General features: G+C 41.6%; 1 protein-coding gene across 3 annotated transcripts in view; it reads right to left on the reverse strand.

Moving 5' to 3' along the window:
* The window catches only part of cadps2 (Ca++-dependent secretion activator 2), a 94,606-nt gene that overhangs the window by 39,215 nt on the left and 37,662 nt on the right, over positions 1 to 17,729 (reverse strand). For all 3 annotated transcript variants that reach the window (XM_042109771.1, XM_042109770.1, XM_042109769.1), the window contains exons 9-13: positions 13,059 to 13,125; positions 12,718 to 12,826; positions 11,380 to 11,589; positions 7,153 to 7,289; positions 4,087 to 4,274 (exon numbers count right to left, since the gene is read on the reverse strand). In XM_042109771.1, coding sequence (XP_041965705.1) covers positions 4,087 to 4,274; positions 7,153 to 7,289; positions 11,380 to 11,589; positions 12,718 to 12,826; positions 13,059 to 13,125 — 711 coding nt within the window. The remainder of the gene's footprint in view (positions 1 to 4,086; positions 4,275 to 7,152; positions 7,290 to 11,379; positions 11,590 to 12,717; positions 12,827 to 13,058; positions 13,126 to 17,729) is intronic.

Consider the following 17,729-nt stretch of genomic DNA (forward strand, 5'->3'; position numbering starts at 1 on the left):
ACTTCATGCATACTCTTGCTACATCTCTTGCTGGTCAATTATGAGGTTCATAGGAGTATTTCCTGATTGATTTGTTAGAATGCTGACACTTGGGCCCCTATCGTGCACCCGGCGCAAGGTGGGGCAAAGCGCGATCCAAAGCTTATTCTCATCTTACACTCAATAATGTAATGATTTTTCGCCAGGTGCTCCACTTTAATTAAACCTTGCACCTATAACGTCCTTTTTCTAAATGCCTTTTTAAAAAATCTGATACCGCATGGCGCAGTCCACCTCACCGTGATCACAGAATTCATGGTTTACCCACCTCTTATTTTACCACTACATCCCTGCTAACAAAATACCCATGCGCTGTTTGAAGTTGCACTGACCAATGTCATTCTCATTGCTTTAAAGGATGTTATGCCCAAAAAACACCCATAACTGATTTAGAAACATAAGAAGAAGCTTTTTGTGCCAAGCACCCGATGTCTGACCACATAATCGTGAAAACTGTCCATGTAAACCCACTGACACCTTCTTATATAAATAATCATACAGTATGAAGAGGCCATTTCAAATAAAACTAATGAAGGCTAATAAAAGGCTAATAAAACAAACTTTTCGGGGCAGGATAAGTAATGTTTTAAAACAAATGCATAACCTGTTCCACTGAAATGATCATTTGATTTACTTCTCTATCAAGGGACTAGTAAAATTTACAACTGATCTTGACTATCTGAATAATCAATTAGATAAAGCCTAGGTGAATTACTAGGCTAAAATTCATTTGACAGATTTTCATGGGTCTCAACATGTTCAAATACAGTTATTACAGAAAACACACTAGATCTATAGAATACATTTCCATCTAAGACCATTTTGACCACATGTTATGATGGTTATAATGGAAGTAACTGGTCAAACTAGTGAGAAGTTGCCCTGACATTGGTAAGGTTAGTCTTGTATTGTATCCTCCACCCTCCAGGTCCTTCCCTGGCTCACCTCTGCGCCAGGCTTTGGCCAGACTAGAGTGCAGTGCTGGGCCTCGAGGAGGCCGGCGGTTCAAGAGGAGTGGAGTGGGGGGGTGCTCATGCTCAGCTGCATGTGTGGGAGTCTGCTGTGATGCGACAGCATGTCGGGGCTAAGCGCTTTGTCGCGGGGTAATGAAGCGAGCGCATTTGTGACAAGCTAAACGCTGACCCGCTGCCTAGCCGTTCACCAGGGGTTAGCCTGCTTAAGGAGGGGCCAGTTGTCATGGTGACGACAGCATCCTCAGCCCCTATATTGATGTAAATGGATTTCAAGTTAAGCAGTGTTAGAAAACAGTGGTAGCGTAGCTATTAGAGACCGTGGCTAACTGTGGCTAACTGCGGAACATTACCCTGGAGTAGTAGTAGCCTGCATTCTCTCTGCTGAAGCAGGAGAAACAGTTGGACAGGAGCATGCTCTGAACACCTCTTTCAATTGGTGGGTTCAGCAACACAAGGTACCTGCATTGCTAACAGGTGCATAAAGTCAAGCATAATGCCATGGTGTATGTGTGTGCTTGGAATGTTTGTGAGTGTGTAGAAAAGTAAGTAAAATGCTAGAACCAGCCAGAGATGGATCTAATTATGTTAAAGAGTTCTTGAACAGACATTTCAGTGAGCATGTGTGTGTTCGCCAGTGTTAGTTGGTGACGGAGTGATAGTGACTCCGGGGATGGTTGGCATGGGTGGGGTGGGGGGGCTGGGTGGAGGCAGAAGTAAAACGCTGCTGTCACATTGGGTGGCCATGCATGACGACCAGTCAGGAAACGGCTGGAATGGGAAGTGACAAGTGAGAAGGACCTGAGCCGGCGATTATGTCTTTTCTGTCACTCTCCACCAGGGCCAGACCATAAACAGAAAGCCACAGAGCTGGCACATTCGCCTGCCGGCACCTGTCAACCCACACCCACCTGTCCACACGGACAGAAGACACACCTGCACATTTCCACCATGGTCATCAAGCCTTACTGAATCCACACTAAACATGTCAGCAGACAGGAGCGCTCATCAAATCAAATGTGTCAAGCTTGTCTGGTATGATAGAGGCCTTTCAATCAAAAGCAGTTGCTCCAAAAGCATCAGAAAAGTTACAGACACACATTCCAAATCACCAATAGTAGTATGTTAAAAATATCTCTGTCAATCCAGTGTCAGTGCACCATAGATATGGGCTTTCAGAAATGGGTTATACTGTAGAATGTGATCTCAATCCCCACCCCCAACACATATACAGTTCTCAAGTCAGCACCACATCTCCAATATAACTTATTTCACAAACCAATGTAAAAGACAATGATTGAATAATAGCTCATCTCTGCGCTAGCAGTGTGGTCTTCAATTCCCACACACAGAGCCCCTGCAGCCCCAACACAATCCCTGAATAGACATTAATTATTCAAATGACAGCTCGGACTGACAAAAAGCCAGTTCCAGTAATTTCCCTCATTTATACATGGTGATTAGCTGGAGAGGCTAATCATTACTGTCCCTAATTGGTTAAATTGGCCAACAAAAAGAGACTGCACATCCATGTGTATTTAACATGGAGCGAGTAAAATGGGGCTGATTTCCTTTAAGTGGACAACTAATGGTTTCAAGAGGACGATATACATGTGGGACAGTGAGGACAAAACCAACAGGCAGACAAGCAACACTGCTCACGCAGCTGATCCATGCACACATGCATGTAATCAAACACAAGAAACAGATTGCATTACATTTCATATTGACACACAAAATATTTGTAAGGGATAAAAAAAAATGATTTAGCAAAAAATGTAATCATAGTGAATCCTGTCGTCAAATGTCATTGTGTATGTAGGCTAGAGATCATGGCTGCATTCAGTTTAAAAGGAGAAAACAATTAACAACTACAAGTGTGTGAAAAGTATTATTTATGGGTTATCAGTATTATCTAACGAAATACTCCGCTAGTGCGTTGTGCCTAAAAACGCCCCTTAGCTGTTGTGAAATCAGTGTAAGCCTAACCTACGGTCTCTCGGGGCTTATTGCTTAAATCTAGTTCTCGAATTTGCCACATTAGCATTACTGTGTTGCTAAGTTACCAATATATAACATTTTGAAATGTAGAGTCTGAATTCTGCCATTCTAATATCTGAGTTCTTACATAGTGAACGCAATTGTTTTTTTCTAAACAGGACATAGTGAATGAGTGAGAGGTTGAGTGAGTGAGTGAGTGAGTGAATGGAAATCTAAATGTTAAAATGGATGAAATGGCACATGCCAACAGAACATATTGAGGGGTACACAGTTTTTTGTCAGCCTGTGGTAGGACAAAAAAGGCCATTTAACCTTTTTGAAGCTATGAAGATAACAATGGACTTTTCCTACTATGCCTTGCCGGGCTATCTATATCTATGTCTATCGTTACCCCACCCCACCCCAACACGCACACACACACAAGGAATAACACAATAATTGAACACATCGAGAAAGGGATGGATTGCCTGATCTGATTCTGATGTTAGCGGGTGTAACATAAGGAGATGAGGACTAAAGTGTGCAGCATTTCACACTAATCCTTACATAGTGTGTAATTAGCCTTTAATTGCCTTTCATCTAACTGTGAGTTGCTAATTTAGCAGAAGAGCAGTCAGGCATGCTCTGACTCTGTGCTGAGTGAGCTGACAATATGGCTCACTCTCACAGAATGGCTGCCCATATCCCTTACTTTTGTGTTACACATGATCGCTGTTCTAAACATTTTACCATTACATATTCAAATTTATGCCAATTTAAAATTTAATTTAGTCTGGTGAAATTAGCATGTGTGAAAAAAGCAATGTTTTTTTTTGTTGTAATGAAACAAGCAAGGACCAAGAATGCCAATCTAACCTGTATATCTATGAATTCTCTTAGAGTCATGCAGTGTTTATTGGGAACAGAGAACATAATGACAATGAATGTGATTTGATGTAGCTCCAATGCTTTTGAAACTATTTACAAACGGATTCATGAGTCAGTCAAACTATCATTTATTTAGTGGTCTTTTCAGTTAGTCATGTTAGTCCTGTGGTCTTTTCAGTTAGTCAGGTTAGTCACGTGGTTCAAATACCTGTTTCCATGCACATGGGAGGCACAGAAGGCATAGCTGTAGTGTAACAGGGTGGGGTCCACCATGGCATTGTTCTCCATAAATTCCAGAAGGTCTTTCAGGTAGCAGATGTGGCGATGGCATCCCCGGACACCGTAGCGTGCACAATACTCATCCAACACAAACACCTGGCCTGGGCTGAACCATCCCTACAGGGAGAGGAGAAAAACACAGTCCAATTTAGACATATTTCAAAAGATTTATTTTTCTTCTGAAATACAAAGCCATGCAGCTTGAAAACAGCAAAATCCTTCTTAATCTGAAAAAAGCATACCATAACTTTACACTCGTAAGACAAGAAAAAAACACCAGTATCCCAAATAACAACAAAAAACATACAAGTCCAAGGTTAATCACAAACAATTAATTTATTGGCAGAAATGTCACACATTATGGTGAGGAGGTGGAGGACGCTCTATTCATTAGCTTTGTGCGTTGGATGATAACTAAATTAGGCACGAATCTTACAAACTTAATTACCACGCCTCTCTGAAGGAATGCTAACAAATTAACACTTGTCTGGAGCCAGGTGCTGGGGGAGCGGCCATGAGGATGGAGGAGGGTCCCCGAGCTCAGAGCCAGCTGTCTCAGGACTGAGCAGGGGGATGGGAGGTCAGTCCAACCTCTCGTGTAAAAATACATCATTTGTAATTTTGCTTCTTTAAGCACTGAGAGATGTAAATGCTCTTGACCCATCCTGAAAACGCCCTCATCTCAAACGGAGAGAGAGAATGAACGGCTGTCCCTCCTCTTCCGCTTTACCCTCTCCTTTTGTCATGTCTCTTCTAAACTATTTGGGAATCATGTTGCTTTCTATTTTCTCATTAACGAATGAGACATGACAACTCCTAAAAAATATTACACAAATCCCTTTTGTTATTCTCTTTCTCTTCGTTTACATGTCATTTGTGTCCAATATATTTCCGTTGACAGATAATAATTCCACTTTTCATTTCTGTCTGGTGTTCTCTGTTTTTTTTCTTGGCTCTATAAATATCACACTATGAGAGGATGAGCAGATCAGCCTGGCGCCTGGCAGGATGTGACAAGATGTTCCACTGTGACAAACAGATGGCTGGCTCACGCCTCGATGATGACCGCTCAATTAATCATTAACATGCCTCGTTATCTTCATCACCAGCGTAATCCAGTACACTGACAAGGTTTTTTTTTTATAGTGGGTGCATTCAGAAGTTTCTACACATTTCTATATACATGTGCGTGTGCACGCAGTCACACATTCACAAACAAATCACCCTGTCAAAGAGGACATGCATCAATTTGTAACCTTTCAGATGAGATGGTATGCATTAAAGATCTTTTATGTCTTAATGGTTTTGATTCCCCACACCAGAGCCAGAAGCCTCAGTTCAGAGGGCAGCCTCTCCCACACCTCCACGAGCTGCTTGGGTCTGAGAGGGACATCCATCCCTCCACAGGACCACTGATTGAAGGCTAATACAGTAGTCTCCACTTCACTCCCCTAAAGTGTTCCTAATGCCTCAGACTTTAATTGACAGAGTGGGCAGACAGAGACGGAGGTGTGTGTTGCGGTGCTTATGCATCATTATGGGAGATGAGGTGGGGGGGGTGATTATATTAGGAGAAGGCATGACTGGTAATCCCAGTCTTTCATTTGACAGGATGCATATGTGTAGTTCTCTCTTTGTGTGTGTGTGTGTGTGTGTGTGTGTGTGTGTGTGGACATATGGTCCTTTAACTATTGGGCTCCCATCCGTAGAATGGATATATAGAAATGCTTGTTTCTACATGCTGCACATCCACCCGGCTGTGCATTCAAACACATGCACACACACACACACACAAACACACACATACATATATATGCAAGCGTGCTGACTCCTTAAAATGCCTTGAGGGGTCTCCTGTGGCTAAACATTTTTGAGGAAGCTAAATATTGGTATTCACATCACCTACAGTTCAATGGACATAATCCCTCAACAATCCCCAAACAAAAACATATCTGATCCAATTTCTCATGAGCATCTCTAGATGTACTTATGCTTAAGAGATGACATACGTACTGGTAACTGTCACTCAAAAAAGGGAGTATATGTAGAATGGTGGCTCGTTTGAAAGGTGAGACTTTAAGCTCTCAGTGGGTGCAAACCGTGTATTTCTACACGCTTCTGTTCCTGAGAAATCACAAGCTAAACAGTGGCTAGTTTTCATCAATATCGCTGTTTATTTTTTTCTAGAAATGGATATATAACGTCTTTAATGAAATATGAAGTGTTGCCTGTAAAGGAAGGGGAAGTGACCTGGCGAGACTGCCACCTAGTGATGGCCTGGTTTTGAGCTGACGTGCATGCGTCACTGATTCGACCCAAAGCGGCAACCGAGTTATGATAAAATGTCCAGATAAAATGTCCAGATTGTGCGTTTTCATGAGTTTTCGATCGTCATATATTTCATTTCCATTCATCACAGAGTTCCCAAAATCACATATAAGGTGTGTTAGAGTGTCTAGTTTCGTAATTTAAAAACAAAAACTAAAAACGTTAGTTTTTCTAATTACGTTTTTGGCACTCAACGCATGGGAATTTTGGCACTCAATGAGTTAAGAAGGAGCCACACTGTTGAGAACTAATGGTTATCTTTTAATCCTCCCTCCACCCTTTTCTGTGAGCTCTACTCACTCACGCACAGATGTCCTCAACCTGAGAAGCATGGGAGAGCGACCTCATTAAGCAAGCCTTTGTTTCTTCCTTGTTCAACTGATGTGGGCCTCACTGTCTACAAAAATCCAAACAAAGGCCCACAGCCCACAATGAAGAGTTAACACAGCCATAGACATCTTACGTCCTAATGACCCATTTGGGATGACAGAAGGTACAGGTAGTGCAGGTAGAAGAACCACAGAAGCACAAAGAGGAGATTGCCCACTCTAGCTCATCCCACTGTGTCTATGCACTCTCGGCATCTCCCGAAGCACAGTCCTGTTGTCCATCCTCTCCACCTCCTCCACCACCACCACCACCACCACCACCACCACCACCGTCTCACCAGGCAGGAGAAGGAGTCATTCATGCGGTGGGCGAGGGTGTGCTTCTGCAGCAGGCGGAACAGGCTGGCATGGTCGAAACAGCACGGAGCAGCCGAGATCAGCTCCTCCACCCCTTGCCTCTGTGTCCGCTCCAGGCCTAGGGGAGAGAGAGAGAGAGAGAGAGAGAGAGAGAGAGAGAGAGAGAGAGAGAGAGAGGAGGAAGGGAGGGAGGAAAGTGAGAACAAGTACAGGGATGCTCAGTTAGAGCAGACAGGCAACCATTTCAAAGAAACATCTAGAGCTGCTAAGTCTGAGTTGGACCACCATCAATTCCATAGGGAAAACCAACCTGTCAATCACTCAAACTCAAAATGAATTCATACCCAAGCAATTGCTCATAACAGCTCATGTAATATGTTTAATTCCTATTTATAAGAGTTGTGTAAATGAACATGCTGTTTAGGCATTTATTTGTGTAGACCACCGCACACTAATAAAATCAAGTCATTTAGACATGAACATTCATGACTGAGAACAGTCCATGCGAATGACATGGTGGCTCGAGATATCCTCATCTTCTATTTTCCCTGTGTTTGGCTGTCACCTCTTTTGGCTAATGCTACCCTGTGATATTCAGCTTCCACATTAGACTTCCCACATTTCACAACACACCATAAACTGTCAAACACAGTGAGTAACACATGGATGTTTACTATGCCATAAACAAGAGGTAGTGGGAACACTCAATTCCCTCCCTTGACATAAACATACAAGAAAAGGAAAACACAGCAAACAGTGTCTGATGAGATTGCTCAAAGCAAGTAGCACACTACATACTGTAAACATGTCCACACATGTGTTTGTACTGCTGCGTCTTTCCATGGCAGCAAAAGGAGAAAAAGAGCACACACGCAGAGTCCAGGGAAAATAACGTACATTATCCAGGAGATCCAAACAGGGCAAGGTCACCCAAGAAAAAGGAGGAGAAAAGAGGGTGAGGAGAAAGAGAGAGAGCTGAAAGTGTTTAAGTTCATTTCCAGTCTTTTCATGCATGTCCTCAAAACTGGCTGAAGGCGACAGGGCAGGGGTGAAAGCCCATCAAAAGGCCTACCCCTCTCTTTTCTCTGCGCTATGGATGCAGATTTCAGAGGAGGAAAGTCTCTACATGACAGGCCCCACAAAGGCAGCGTGGCTTCAGAAGTGCATCCCGCGACGCCTCCGTGGCCCTCGGCGCCATCCCGAGACGAGCATTAGTGATTGGTTTTATTAGCGCGGCCATTTCAGGCGTACCACTGACTCGGTGGACATTGATGCAGACAGAGAAAAGCCTGGCTGTCTGCCCGGGAGCGAAGGGGCATTTGTTAGTTCCACTGACTATCACTTTGTACGCAAAGGGTGGCAGAAGTGCAATCCTCCTATCTCTCTCTCGCCTCGCCTGCCCCCCCCCCCCTCCCTCCTGGACAACAGTGGCCTGGCCGACTGCCCCGCCCTCCTTTGTCCCTCTTTTAATTCCGATGTAGGTCATTTTACATTCATTACTGCAAACGCATGGCTCCTTAATGTAATTTGGAGAAAAGGAACGGGGCGAATATAGAACGCACACAAAAAGAATGGGAGTAGGACGCTGTGGTTCAGACACGAGACAAAGGGGACATAGATGAACAGCAATAATAGAGAGGCGAGAGTGTGCTATTGATCTGAGAAGTCCAGGCAGACTGAGGAGCCATATTGATCCATGTCATCCTTAACTTCCACTTATTATCCACTGATGAAGAAAACAGGGCGAGGAGGCGAAGGTGGGGTGGTGTGAGAGGATTTGTGTGTGTGTGTGTGTGCGTGTGGGTGTGTTTGTCTGTGTGTGTGTGTGTGTGTGGTGGTCTCTGTGTGGGCCTGTCTGTGTGTGTGTGTGTGTTTGTCTCTGTGTGTTTGTGTGTGTGTGTGTGTGTGTTTGCCTGTGCTTGTGTGTCTGTCTTCCGTCTACACGGAGTTATTTAATCGAAGCTGAGGACACTAGATGTGTATCCCAGCCCAGCTCCATTTCCATCCGCCCAGTCACAGCAGCTGTCATATCCATCTGACATGTAGCGGTCAGGTGGAGGGGTGCGGATGACAGGTTATCGACTGCCAGCGGGGCACTGGTGCAGGTAAGAGAGCTGCCATATCACTAGCAGTGGTCTCAGCCAACATCCTGCACCCCGCTAGAGAAAGATGAAGACGGACAAGGGGATCAGCCGCCTGCTCTGAATTTGGGACACAAACACAAACACACACACACACACACACACACACACACACAATTCCCCCATGTGAGATTTGGCTTACTGTCAGAAGTGTTCAGGTTGAGTTAATCATCTACGAGGGTCCGGATCTGCAGTACTGTTGCGAGAGGTTGAGGGCTTTGGACAGAAGCTCAGGGAGCATTTCAAACATGTCTTAGAACATCAACATAGAGAGACAAGACTTCACATGCCCCTTACGAGACAGAACCCAACTGAATTTATCCTCAGAGATTTTTTGACCCACGCTTGTCCAAACCTATGCATGTGTGTTGTTTTGTGTGTGTTTGACAGATTGAGTGGGTGTAGTAAGTTGTAGGATAACTTTTAATTCTGACCAATAAACTTTTGTAATTTAGCAGCACCCATTTCCCAGTAAGCATTGGTTGCCTTCACACTAACAACAACAGAAAAAAAATGCAATAAATGAAATTGTCCAGGACAACTAAAGCAAAGCAATAAAAGTTGAGAGACCTTGAGAAATGAAAACATTTTTTGTGTGGGGTCTTTTCAGATGAGATGGTAAAGGCAGACGCCTGAAACTGGGAGGCTGTTTGCAGTTCAGTGCACACGCCGCTCATGGGCTGTGTCTCTCTCTAACCAATCAATATTTACAAAGTGTGCTTCCATTCTCATGGCCAAGTCTCTCATCAGCAAAGACAGCAGCTGATTTTTTTTTTAATATTGGTAACGGGCCATCAATAAAATGAACGTGTGATGTACTGAATTTTAGTTTATGTAAGTTTGTGGGATATATACTTATAGCTTTTGTATGGCTTTTCAAGATTCTGAAAATTAGTATCCAAAATTGTATTATAGAGTTTCATATTCAGGAATTATAACAGGAAGACTAATGTTGTGTACCTTTGCACAACTTTACACAGCTGTTACCAGAGGTATAGTGGTAAAATAAGAGGTGGGTAAACTATGAATTCTGTGATCACAGTTAGGTGGACTGCGCCATGCAGTATCAGATTTTTAAAAAGGCTTTCAGAACATGTTTGATGATGGTGGAGGTTATATCCAATGTTTATAACAATACCAGTGGTATTAAATGATTCCTAGAGTGTTGATGAGTGTACATATTGTGAATGTGGATAATACATGTACAGTGTGAATTTTTAATGTTAAAAGTTGCAATTGGTGAATAAACTCTTTTGAGAGGTGGATAAACTATAATAAGAGGTGGATAAACTCTATTTCTGAAATCTCAGAGGTGGATAAACTGCATTTACTTGCGTTTAGCTTCCAGTGGCTGTTACTCATGCACATCGACAACAGCAAATGTGAGAGTTAAAGTGTACAAGAGATAATTTCTTACTCAGCTCACATTCTGATATGCCCTTAAATGCTCACTGTACAAATACCACTGAAAAACTGTTGTTTTAAGGCACACTTTTCATATTTACAATTATTCCTATCGGCTATTGTCGTTTTCAGATACAGCAGATACATACATCATTAAAACACGCTCAGGTTTCAATATGAATTAAATATTAAATCCTAGTAGTGCCTTATGTTGGACAAGTTGGACCATCCGACTTCGGACTTGTAACCGGAGGGTTTCCGGTTCAAACCCCGACCAGTAGGCACGGCTGAAGTGCCCTTGAGCAAGGCACCTAACCCCTCACTGCTCCCTGAGCGCCGCTGTTGTTGCAGGCAGCTCACTGCGCCGGGATTAGTGTGTGCTTCACCTCACTGTGTGTTCACTGTGTGCTGAGTGTGTTTCACTAATTCGCGGATTGGGATAAATCCAAATCCAAATTTCCCTCACGGGATCAAAAAAGTATATATACTATACTTATACTTATACTTATATTTAAATAGTTATCCAAAACATTCTGCAGTAAACATACTCAATAATAACAATAAATAACAATACCAATAACAATAACAAAAATAACAATAATGTACTGATGTGTGGCTGGTGTAATGGCAGAAGTGCTGACACAGAGGCGGCTCAGAACCTACTGAGTAAGGAGACCGGTGTGTCCTTCTGCGGACCTCCTCCACGGCAGTTCTGCCGCTGGTTCTGAGTGGGGGGCACGGGCTTGTAGGACTGACCCGTAGCTCGATACATGGCCTGCACCCACAGCACTCGATCTTGTTCATCATCGCTGGCGAACACCACCTGGTCGCCCTCTTTGACTGCACTGAAGAACATGCGCCCACCCTGGAGACCTGGATACAACAGAATGGAGACAACCACGTAAAAAATAATGTAGGAGCAGTTACCCGTCTTTGAGAAAAATTCAACATGCTAAGATATGATATTTGTCTAGATGGTTTGGATTTTTGTGGATTCTGACACAATGATAAAAATATCAACAAGTTGTCTCTTCCTTTTGTGTTCTTTAGCATGTATGATTCCCTGTCCATAGACACAGAGAGACACAAAATAAATGCACAACCCTGCAATAAACCAACTAAAATGATGTTGGATTATGATATGGGCATATATATACACTAACTCCAAATGATTTTTTCAATCTATGCAAAGTAAATATTTAATCAATAATACCATTACAAGAACAATTTAAGTTAATCTAATTATTACTACTTATTAATGAAGACTGAATCATATTGTTTCGAGCAAGCATTATTGCTTGAAACAATATGATTCAGTCTCACAACCCCACCCCCTCCCCAAATCAAAATGTTTTTATTTATTATTCTGCCCCACCTAATTTATCAAGATTATTTTGTAGCTTTTGAACCTGCCAACCTCATGGAGGACCAAAAATGACAAATAAAATGATAAATAAATGCATACAGCAGTGGCGTACCTAGATAATCATTTTCTGTGATGTGACTTTTTTTTTTCATATCAATTTCTACCAATAATGCAGACTACTGTAAATGAAAAAGCTGAACATTAACACAAAAAATGAATCTGTTGATGGTAGGCTATGTCATATTTGTAACTCTCAATCTGTCCATTTCTTTCTACAAAACTCGCCAGAAGACCTAATTTAAAGAGTAATTTTGCAAAAATGTCTTCCAGGGGCGAATGCTCCCAGACCCCCCTAGTTTACCTCAGTTATCAACTTTCTGTGATCCCCACTGTTGGAAAAAATGTCTAGGGGAAAAATGTCTTTGGGTTCAGTCGTCATTATTTAGCCTAGATGCTTCATTTTGATAGGCCTATATGGTAGTAGGGTTTTTAGAATGAGCATGGGTCACAAACATTCTGGGTGGTTGGAGGGGACACATAAGGTGCTGTATCATAAATATCGGTTTAATTATATTCCTAAGAATAGGCCTATTCCCCATAAGTGAAACATATTATTGCGCACGGCGTTGCCATACCTGGTTGTGGATCGGAATAGTCAACCGTATAGCCCTCCAGCTGCATCAATTCCTGTGGCTCGGACTTCTTCTCCCGATAACTGCACATTGCGAACGTGTACTGGCTTACCTAGGACAAATCAGTAGAGATGACTGCACCCAAACATCAGAGCGACTGGTCAAGATTGACTGTTAGGCTAGCTAGGACAATACTATTGACATTGATAAATGAAAACAAACAGCAGAAAAAACCTGGCAAGTAGCAGTTCCACAAGCACCAAAAGCCGAGGTGAGTTATGTTAAAGCAGGCCTAGGCCACGAAGCAATTCGTTCTTCACCAAAAAGACAGAAAATCAGTATACCTGTACAAGGACAAAATATCGCCTTTTCCACCGCTTCCACACTCGTTGACCCAGTGCGTAGAGATACCTAAACAGAGGTGCAAAGTGTTGATTTAAAAAGCAGTTCCATTTGTTTACTGTTGCGTCTTCACCTTGGCCTAGGTTAATAGGACAATCACTGCAGATAGGCTAGACCGACGCCTAAACATAACCATGCGCATAACCCTTCAATAACATGACATGAAAATTCGTTGCTTTTTTGCATAGCTATCATAACTGCTTCTAAACAAGACAAACATAATTTTAGAAATAATAAATAATATAGGTAGAAAACATATTACCTACATTATACATTTTACGCAGTGCACACAATACACTATAACATTTTAGAGGGAAGGTTAAGTTTGGTTCGGTATTGAGGTTGGGGCTAACGATTATACAAAGGATTTAAAACAATAATGATAATAAAAATGTATCTTAATAATAGCTCAAGAGTAACTGTCAGGCCTATACATTTTAAAAGGAAGAGGGTAGGCTACATATAACCCACAAGTCTAACCTTAGCCTAATCAAGAAAATGACGTGGCTTTTTAAAAAATGACCTAGGTGTCTGCAGTGTTTTCACAAGATGTATAGGAATAGATAATTGACCAATGAAGACATTTATAAATCCTACAAACACTAAATTAAAAAAGAATGCTCGAAAGATCTAGCAGAGAGAAAGAGAGAGGGGGTGGGGTTGGATATATGGGGTGGACAAATCAATATGTGAGGTACTTTGGAAAGGGAGACGAGTTGCAAGGAGCTAAGAGAGAGAAAAGCCCCATGTCAAGGTTGAAAGAGCAAAAAATTCAGTCTGAAATTTGGGCCATTCAGGGAGAGTTCTGTTAACATGTGGCAGGGGTAATCATCCACTTGTGAAAATGATTTTCAGTTCACTCTTCGACACCTTTTAGACACTCATGATCCCATTTAGACGACAACAATACCGGGCTATCTGCTGCGAAGGCAGCCCCGGTCGTGTCAACCAATAGGACAACTGGGCCGCAGGCACTTTCAGTCCTGCAAGACCACATACAGCTGGAGGAGAATAATGGGTCTTCTATACACAAGCTGCGAGTGGTTTCAAGGCGCTCACCATGTTTAATAGCATTTGGCTGTTGGGCGAGGTTAAAACAGAAGAGGTCATCAATTATAACAAATAAAAAGGAGTTTCATGGCTATTAATTTGTAAAATATACAAATCTCATTCCAAGTAGTATACCGTCAATGTCTCGAGAGGAAAACCACATTGATTTGACAACCATAGCTGACGCGCAACAGATAGAAACGTCAAGGGAAAATTGAATTATACCCACAAGATATTTTGTCGGTATAAGTGTCGGTATAAAAAGAGATAATTTGAAAATTACTAAGTTTCAAGTAATAAAAGCGCACATCAGGTAAGAACAGTCATAACAGACTTCAGAATTTAGCTTAATTTTTTAGACCATTGACTCAAAAGGTTCAAACAAAGCGATGCGCAATAGAAATCTGGCACATGGAAAACACGCATACTGTAGATAATTGCAAGTAACCACATTTCAGTTGTAAACAACAGACCTCGTGAATATGAAAAAGAAATAGCAATTCATAACTCAGCAGATGGCAAACAATGCTCGTTTCAACATATCACAAACAGGGGAAAAAATCCATAAACCATTAGTTTTATTTAATTATCAGGGCGCTAGTGCAATTGGAATTATCGTCGCACTTTGCAGACATCATGGTATTTACGGGGAAACATCGAACCCTTGTGGATATTAGATGGCATTACAGCTTAAGCATGTAGAGGCAGCCACACCTAAATGGACTGCAGTTTCTGAATCGGAATATACAAATAGTATGTATATAAACTTATATCCAATAATGAATTCAGACCGGCAACAAAGTGAACCTGTTTTATTGAAAGCTGTACATTGAGTGTGAAACTTGCAATACTCTCCCATTCACTCATTAGCCTCTTATATGCCAGATGTAAACATGCAGGAATAGCATATCACACCATCAGTGTATTACAATTAACATTTTGACTGGCACATGTACAGCATGGGAGGGAGAGAGAGAGAGAGAGAGGCAACAGGACCTGTGTGGTCTTTCTATTCCCTGCTGGCAGCTTGCCGGCTTTGAACAGTGCTGAGGCCCAATGAAAAGCCCGTGTATGGCTCCCTGTGCCTCTGTCTCCTGAGCTCTGATCAACAGATGGCTCCTTTTAATGGGGAGCGTTCAACCTGAAAATCTCCCCATCCCTCTCTCTCTCCTTCTCTCTGCCTCAACCTCCATTTACCTCTGTTTGCTCAGACAGAAAGCAGACTCCAGATGTGTGTGTGTGTGTGTGTGTGTGTGTGTGTGTGTGTGTGTGTGTTTCTGAAAGAGATCAATGCTTATTATAAAATATAGAGTAAAAGAGAGACAGAGACAGTGTAAGACATGAAATAAGTATATAAGCACTTATAGGCCTACAAATGACACAGAATGTACGCGTTGTTAGGCATTTGTGTACATGATGTTTTCTCTCTGCACGTGTGAGTGCGCTTCTGTAGCCTCCAGTTCTCTTCCCAGCCACTTGTGCGGTTAACTGAAGAGGTAATTACTCTGTGAAGAGGCTCCTGCCAATTAGGGGAGCCGCAATGCTAATTAGCTGGCTGAAGGGAGAGGGCCGACCCCCTGACCCATCTCCTCCAGGAGGTGTAGGCCCCCACAGCCCGCCCGACTCATCCCCTTCACACGCACACTCACTCTCACCCAGCCGCTCCATGCTCACATCACCAACACAAGCTGAGACAGACTGGGTCTGCAGGAGAATACTGTTCAGAATGGCACCATATGTCTTCAATGGACTAATCAAAATAACAGAATGACAGATTTATTTTAAAAACAACAAAGAAAGATAGAGTGCAGCTGGAGAAAGCAGTGATGTAGTAGAGCAATCTTGAGCCAACTGTGGCCAATTTGAGTTTATTCAAGATCAACGGTCCTTAGTTATCAAAATATATGATGGTTAATATAGCTAATATAACTTCCATTTAAGGTGGAGGAACCACACACATCTTATTCACTTTCACTTGGAGATGGAGATTCTCTCACTGAAGTTGGATAAAACTGAAGAAATTTGAAAAAAACTTTACTAAATTCAAAATGGGAGCCATGATAAGCTGATATTGGGAGCTGATATTTTTAACTTTCTAGACAATGGGAATATCATATATAAATATCATATATCATATGAAAACTTCTAAATATCAGTCTCAAATTTGTTTCGCATTAGACCTTTTTTAAGAGTAATATGACAAGGAGTTAAACAAATAAGTGGAGAGAGAGAGAGAGAGAGAGAGAGAGAGAGAGAGAGAGAGAGAGAGAGAGAGAGAGAGAGAGAGAGAATGCTTTTAAATCCCACTCCAGCCCATGCCATTGCTTGTCCCCTACTGCTCTCTGGTGGAGATGTTTTGTATCAAAGACATTCAATACAAACATACTCCACTTGTTGGCTGTCACTCTTATGAATGTAGGAACAGCTTCATGTTTACTTCTACTACTAATACAGAACCAAAATTGTTGTGAATAACTGCAGTATCGCTAAAAGATATAGTTAAACATAAAATACTTCAAACCTTTATACATTTAAACCTTCTACCTTTTGATTTAAACCTAATCCAGTTTCCTATTGATTTTTACCCGCAGCATTTTCTTCCTGCTACTTACTGCTTACTTCATGTTTTGTCCTTTGTCTACTTTTAAAAAGACTTCTTGGTCTATAGTTCAAAATCAAAACCAAGCTGAGGAAAAAATATGTGAATAAAGACTACAGTAGTTAACAGATAATTCAACAACATGAACACTGCAACCACCCCCATCATTATCATCAACAACACAATTAGTACTACCACTATTACTACCATTTCTACTACTAGGCTACTCAGAGGTATACAAGTCTGGGTTCAGAAAGTGAAAGTCCTAGCAGGTATTGGTTCTACTTGTGTGGACACATTACAGGTGATATTAACTAGTTAGCAGATCTACCTCCCTAAAGAGTTGTGCTAATTAGAATAAGACAATTTAACGAATAGTTGGAAAAAAATGTGGTAGGACTTTCTGAAGTCAGACTTTTACACCTCTGCTACTACTCTGTTACTACTACAGATTCGACTGTTAATAATAAAACACAATAAAATGAACAATAACAATAAAGCATGAGTCAACTACTGATGTTGACAATATCACTACTGAGATAGCTAGTAGAATATATATTTTTTAGACGCAAACATTGTATTAGTTGTCTTGTATTCAATTAATGTAACTGCCCCCTATGACCACTAGAGGGATGAAGAGTGCCAATAATCTGGCACAGGAGGATGTTTGCCTTTTGTTGGAAGATTTTCTTTGACCTTAAAATCACCTGAATGATCACAAATGTATTTGTTCTGCTCAAGAAATTCATCCTTGGCTCGTAATTCATCCTTTTCATATTTGAAAAAAAAAAATCAAGACCATTTTGAAATAACTACAAAAGTATGTTAAAGTAACTTCTAACATGTAATAGCTTCTTTAACTCACTGAAAGAACTTTAACTCACTGAATAGAGTTCTATAATAGTCATGTAATATAAATAGACACCTATGTATGCTGGCCTCATCTACAGACAAGTAACTGCAC

This window comes from Alosa sapidissima, chromosome 11 (genome assembly GCF_018492685.1).
Source record: "Alosa sapidissima isolate fAloSap1 chromosome 11, fAloSap1.pri, whole genome shotgun sequence".
NCBI classification, from domain to species: domain Eukaryota; kingdom Metazoa; phylum Chordata; class Actinopteri; order Clupeiformes; family Clupeidae; genus Alosa; species Alosa sapidissima.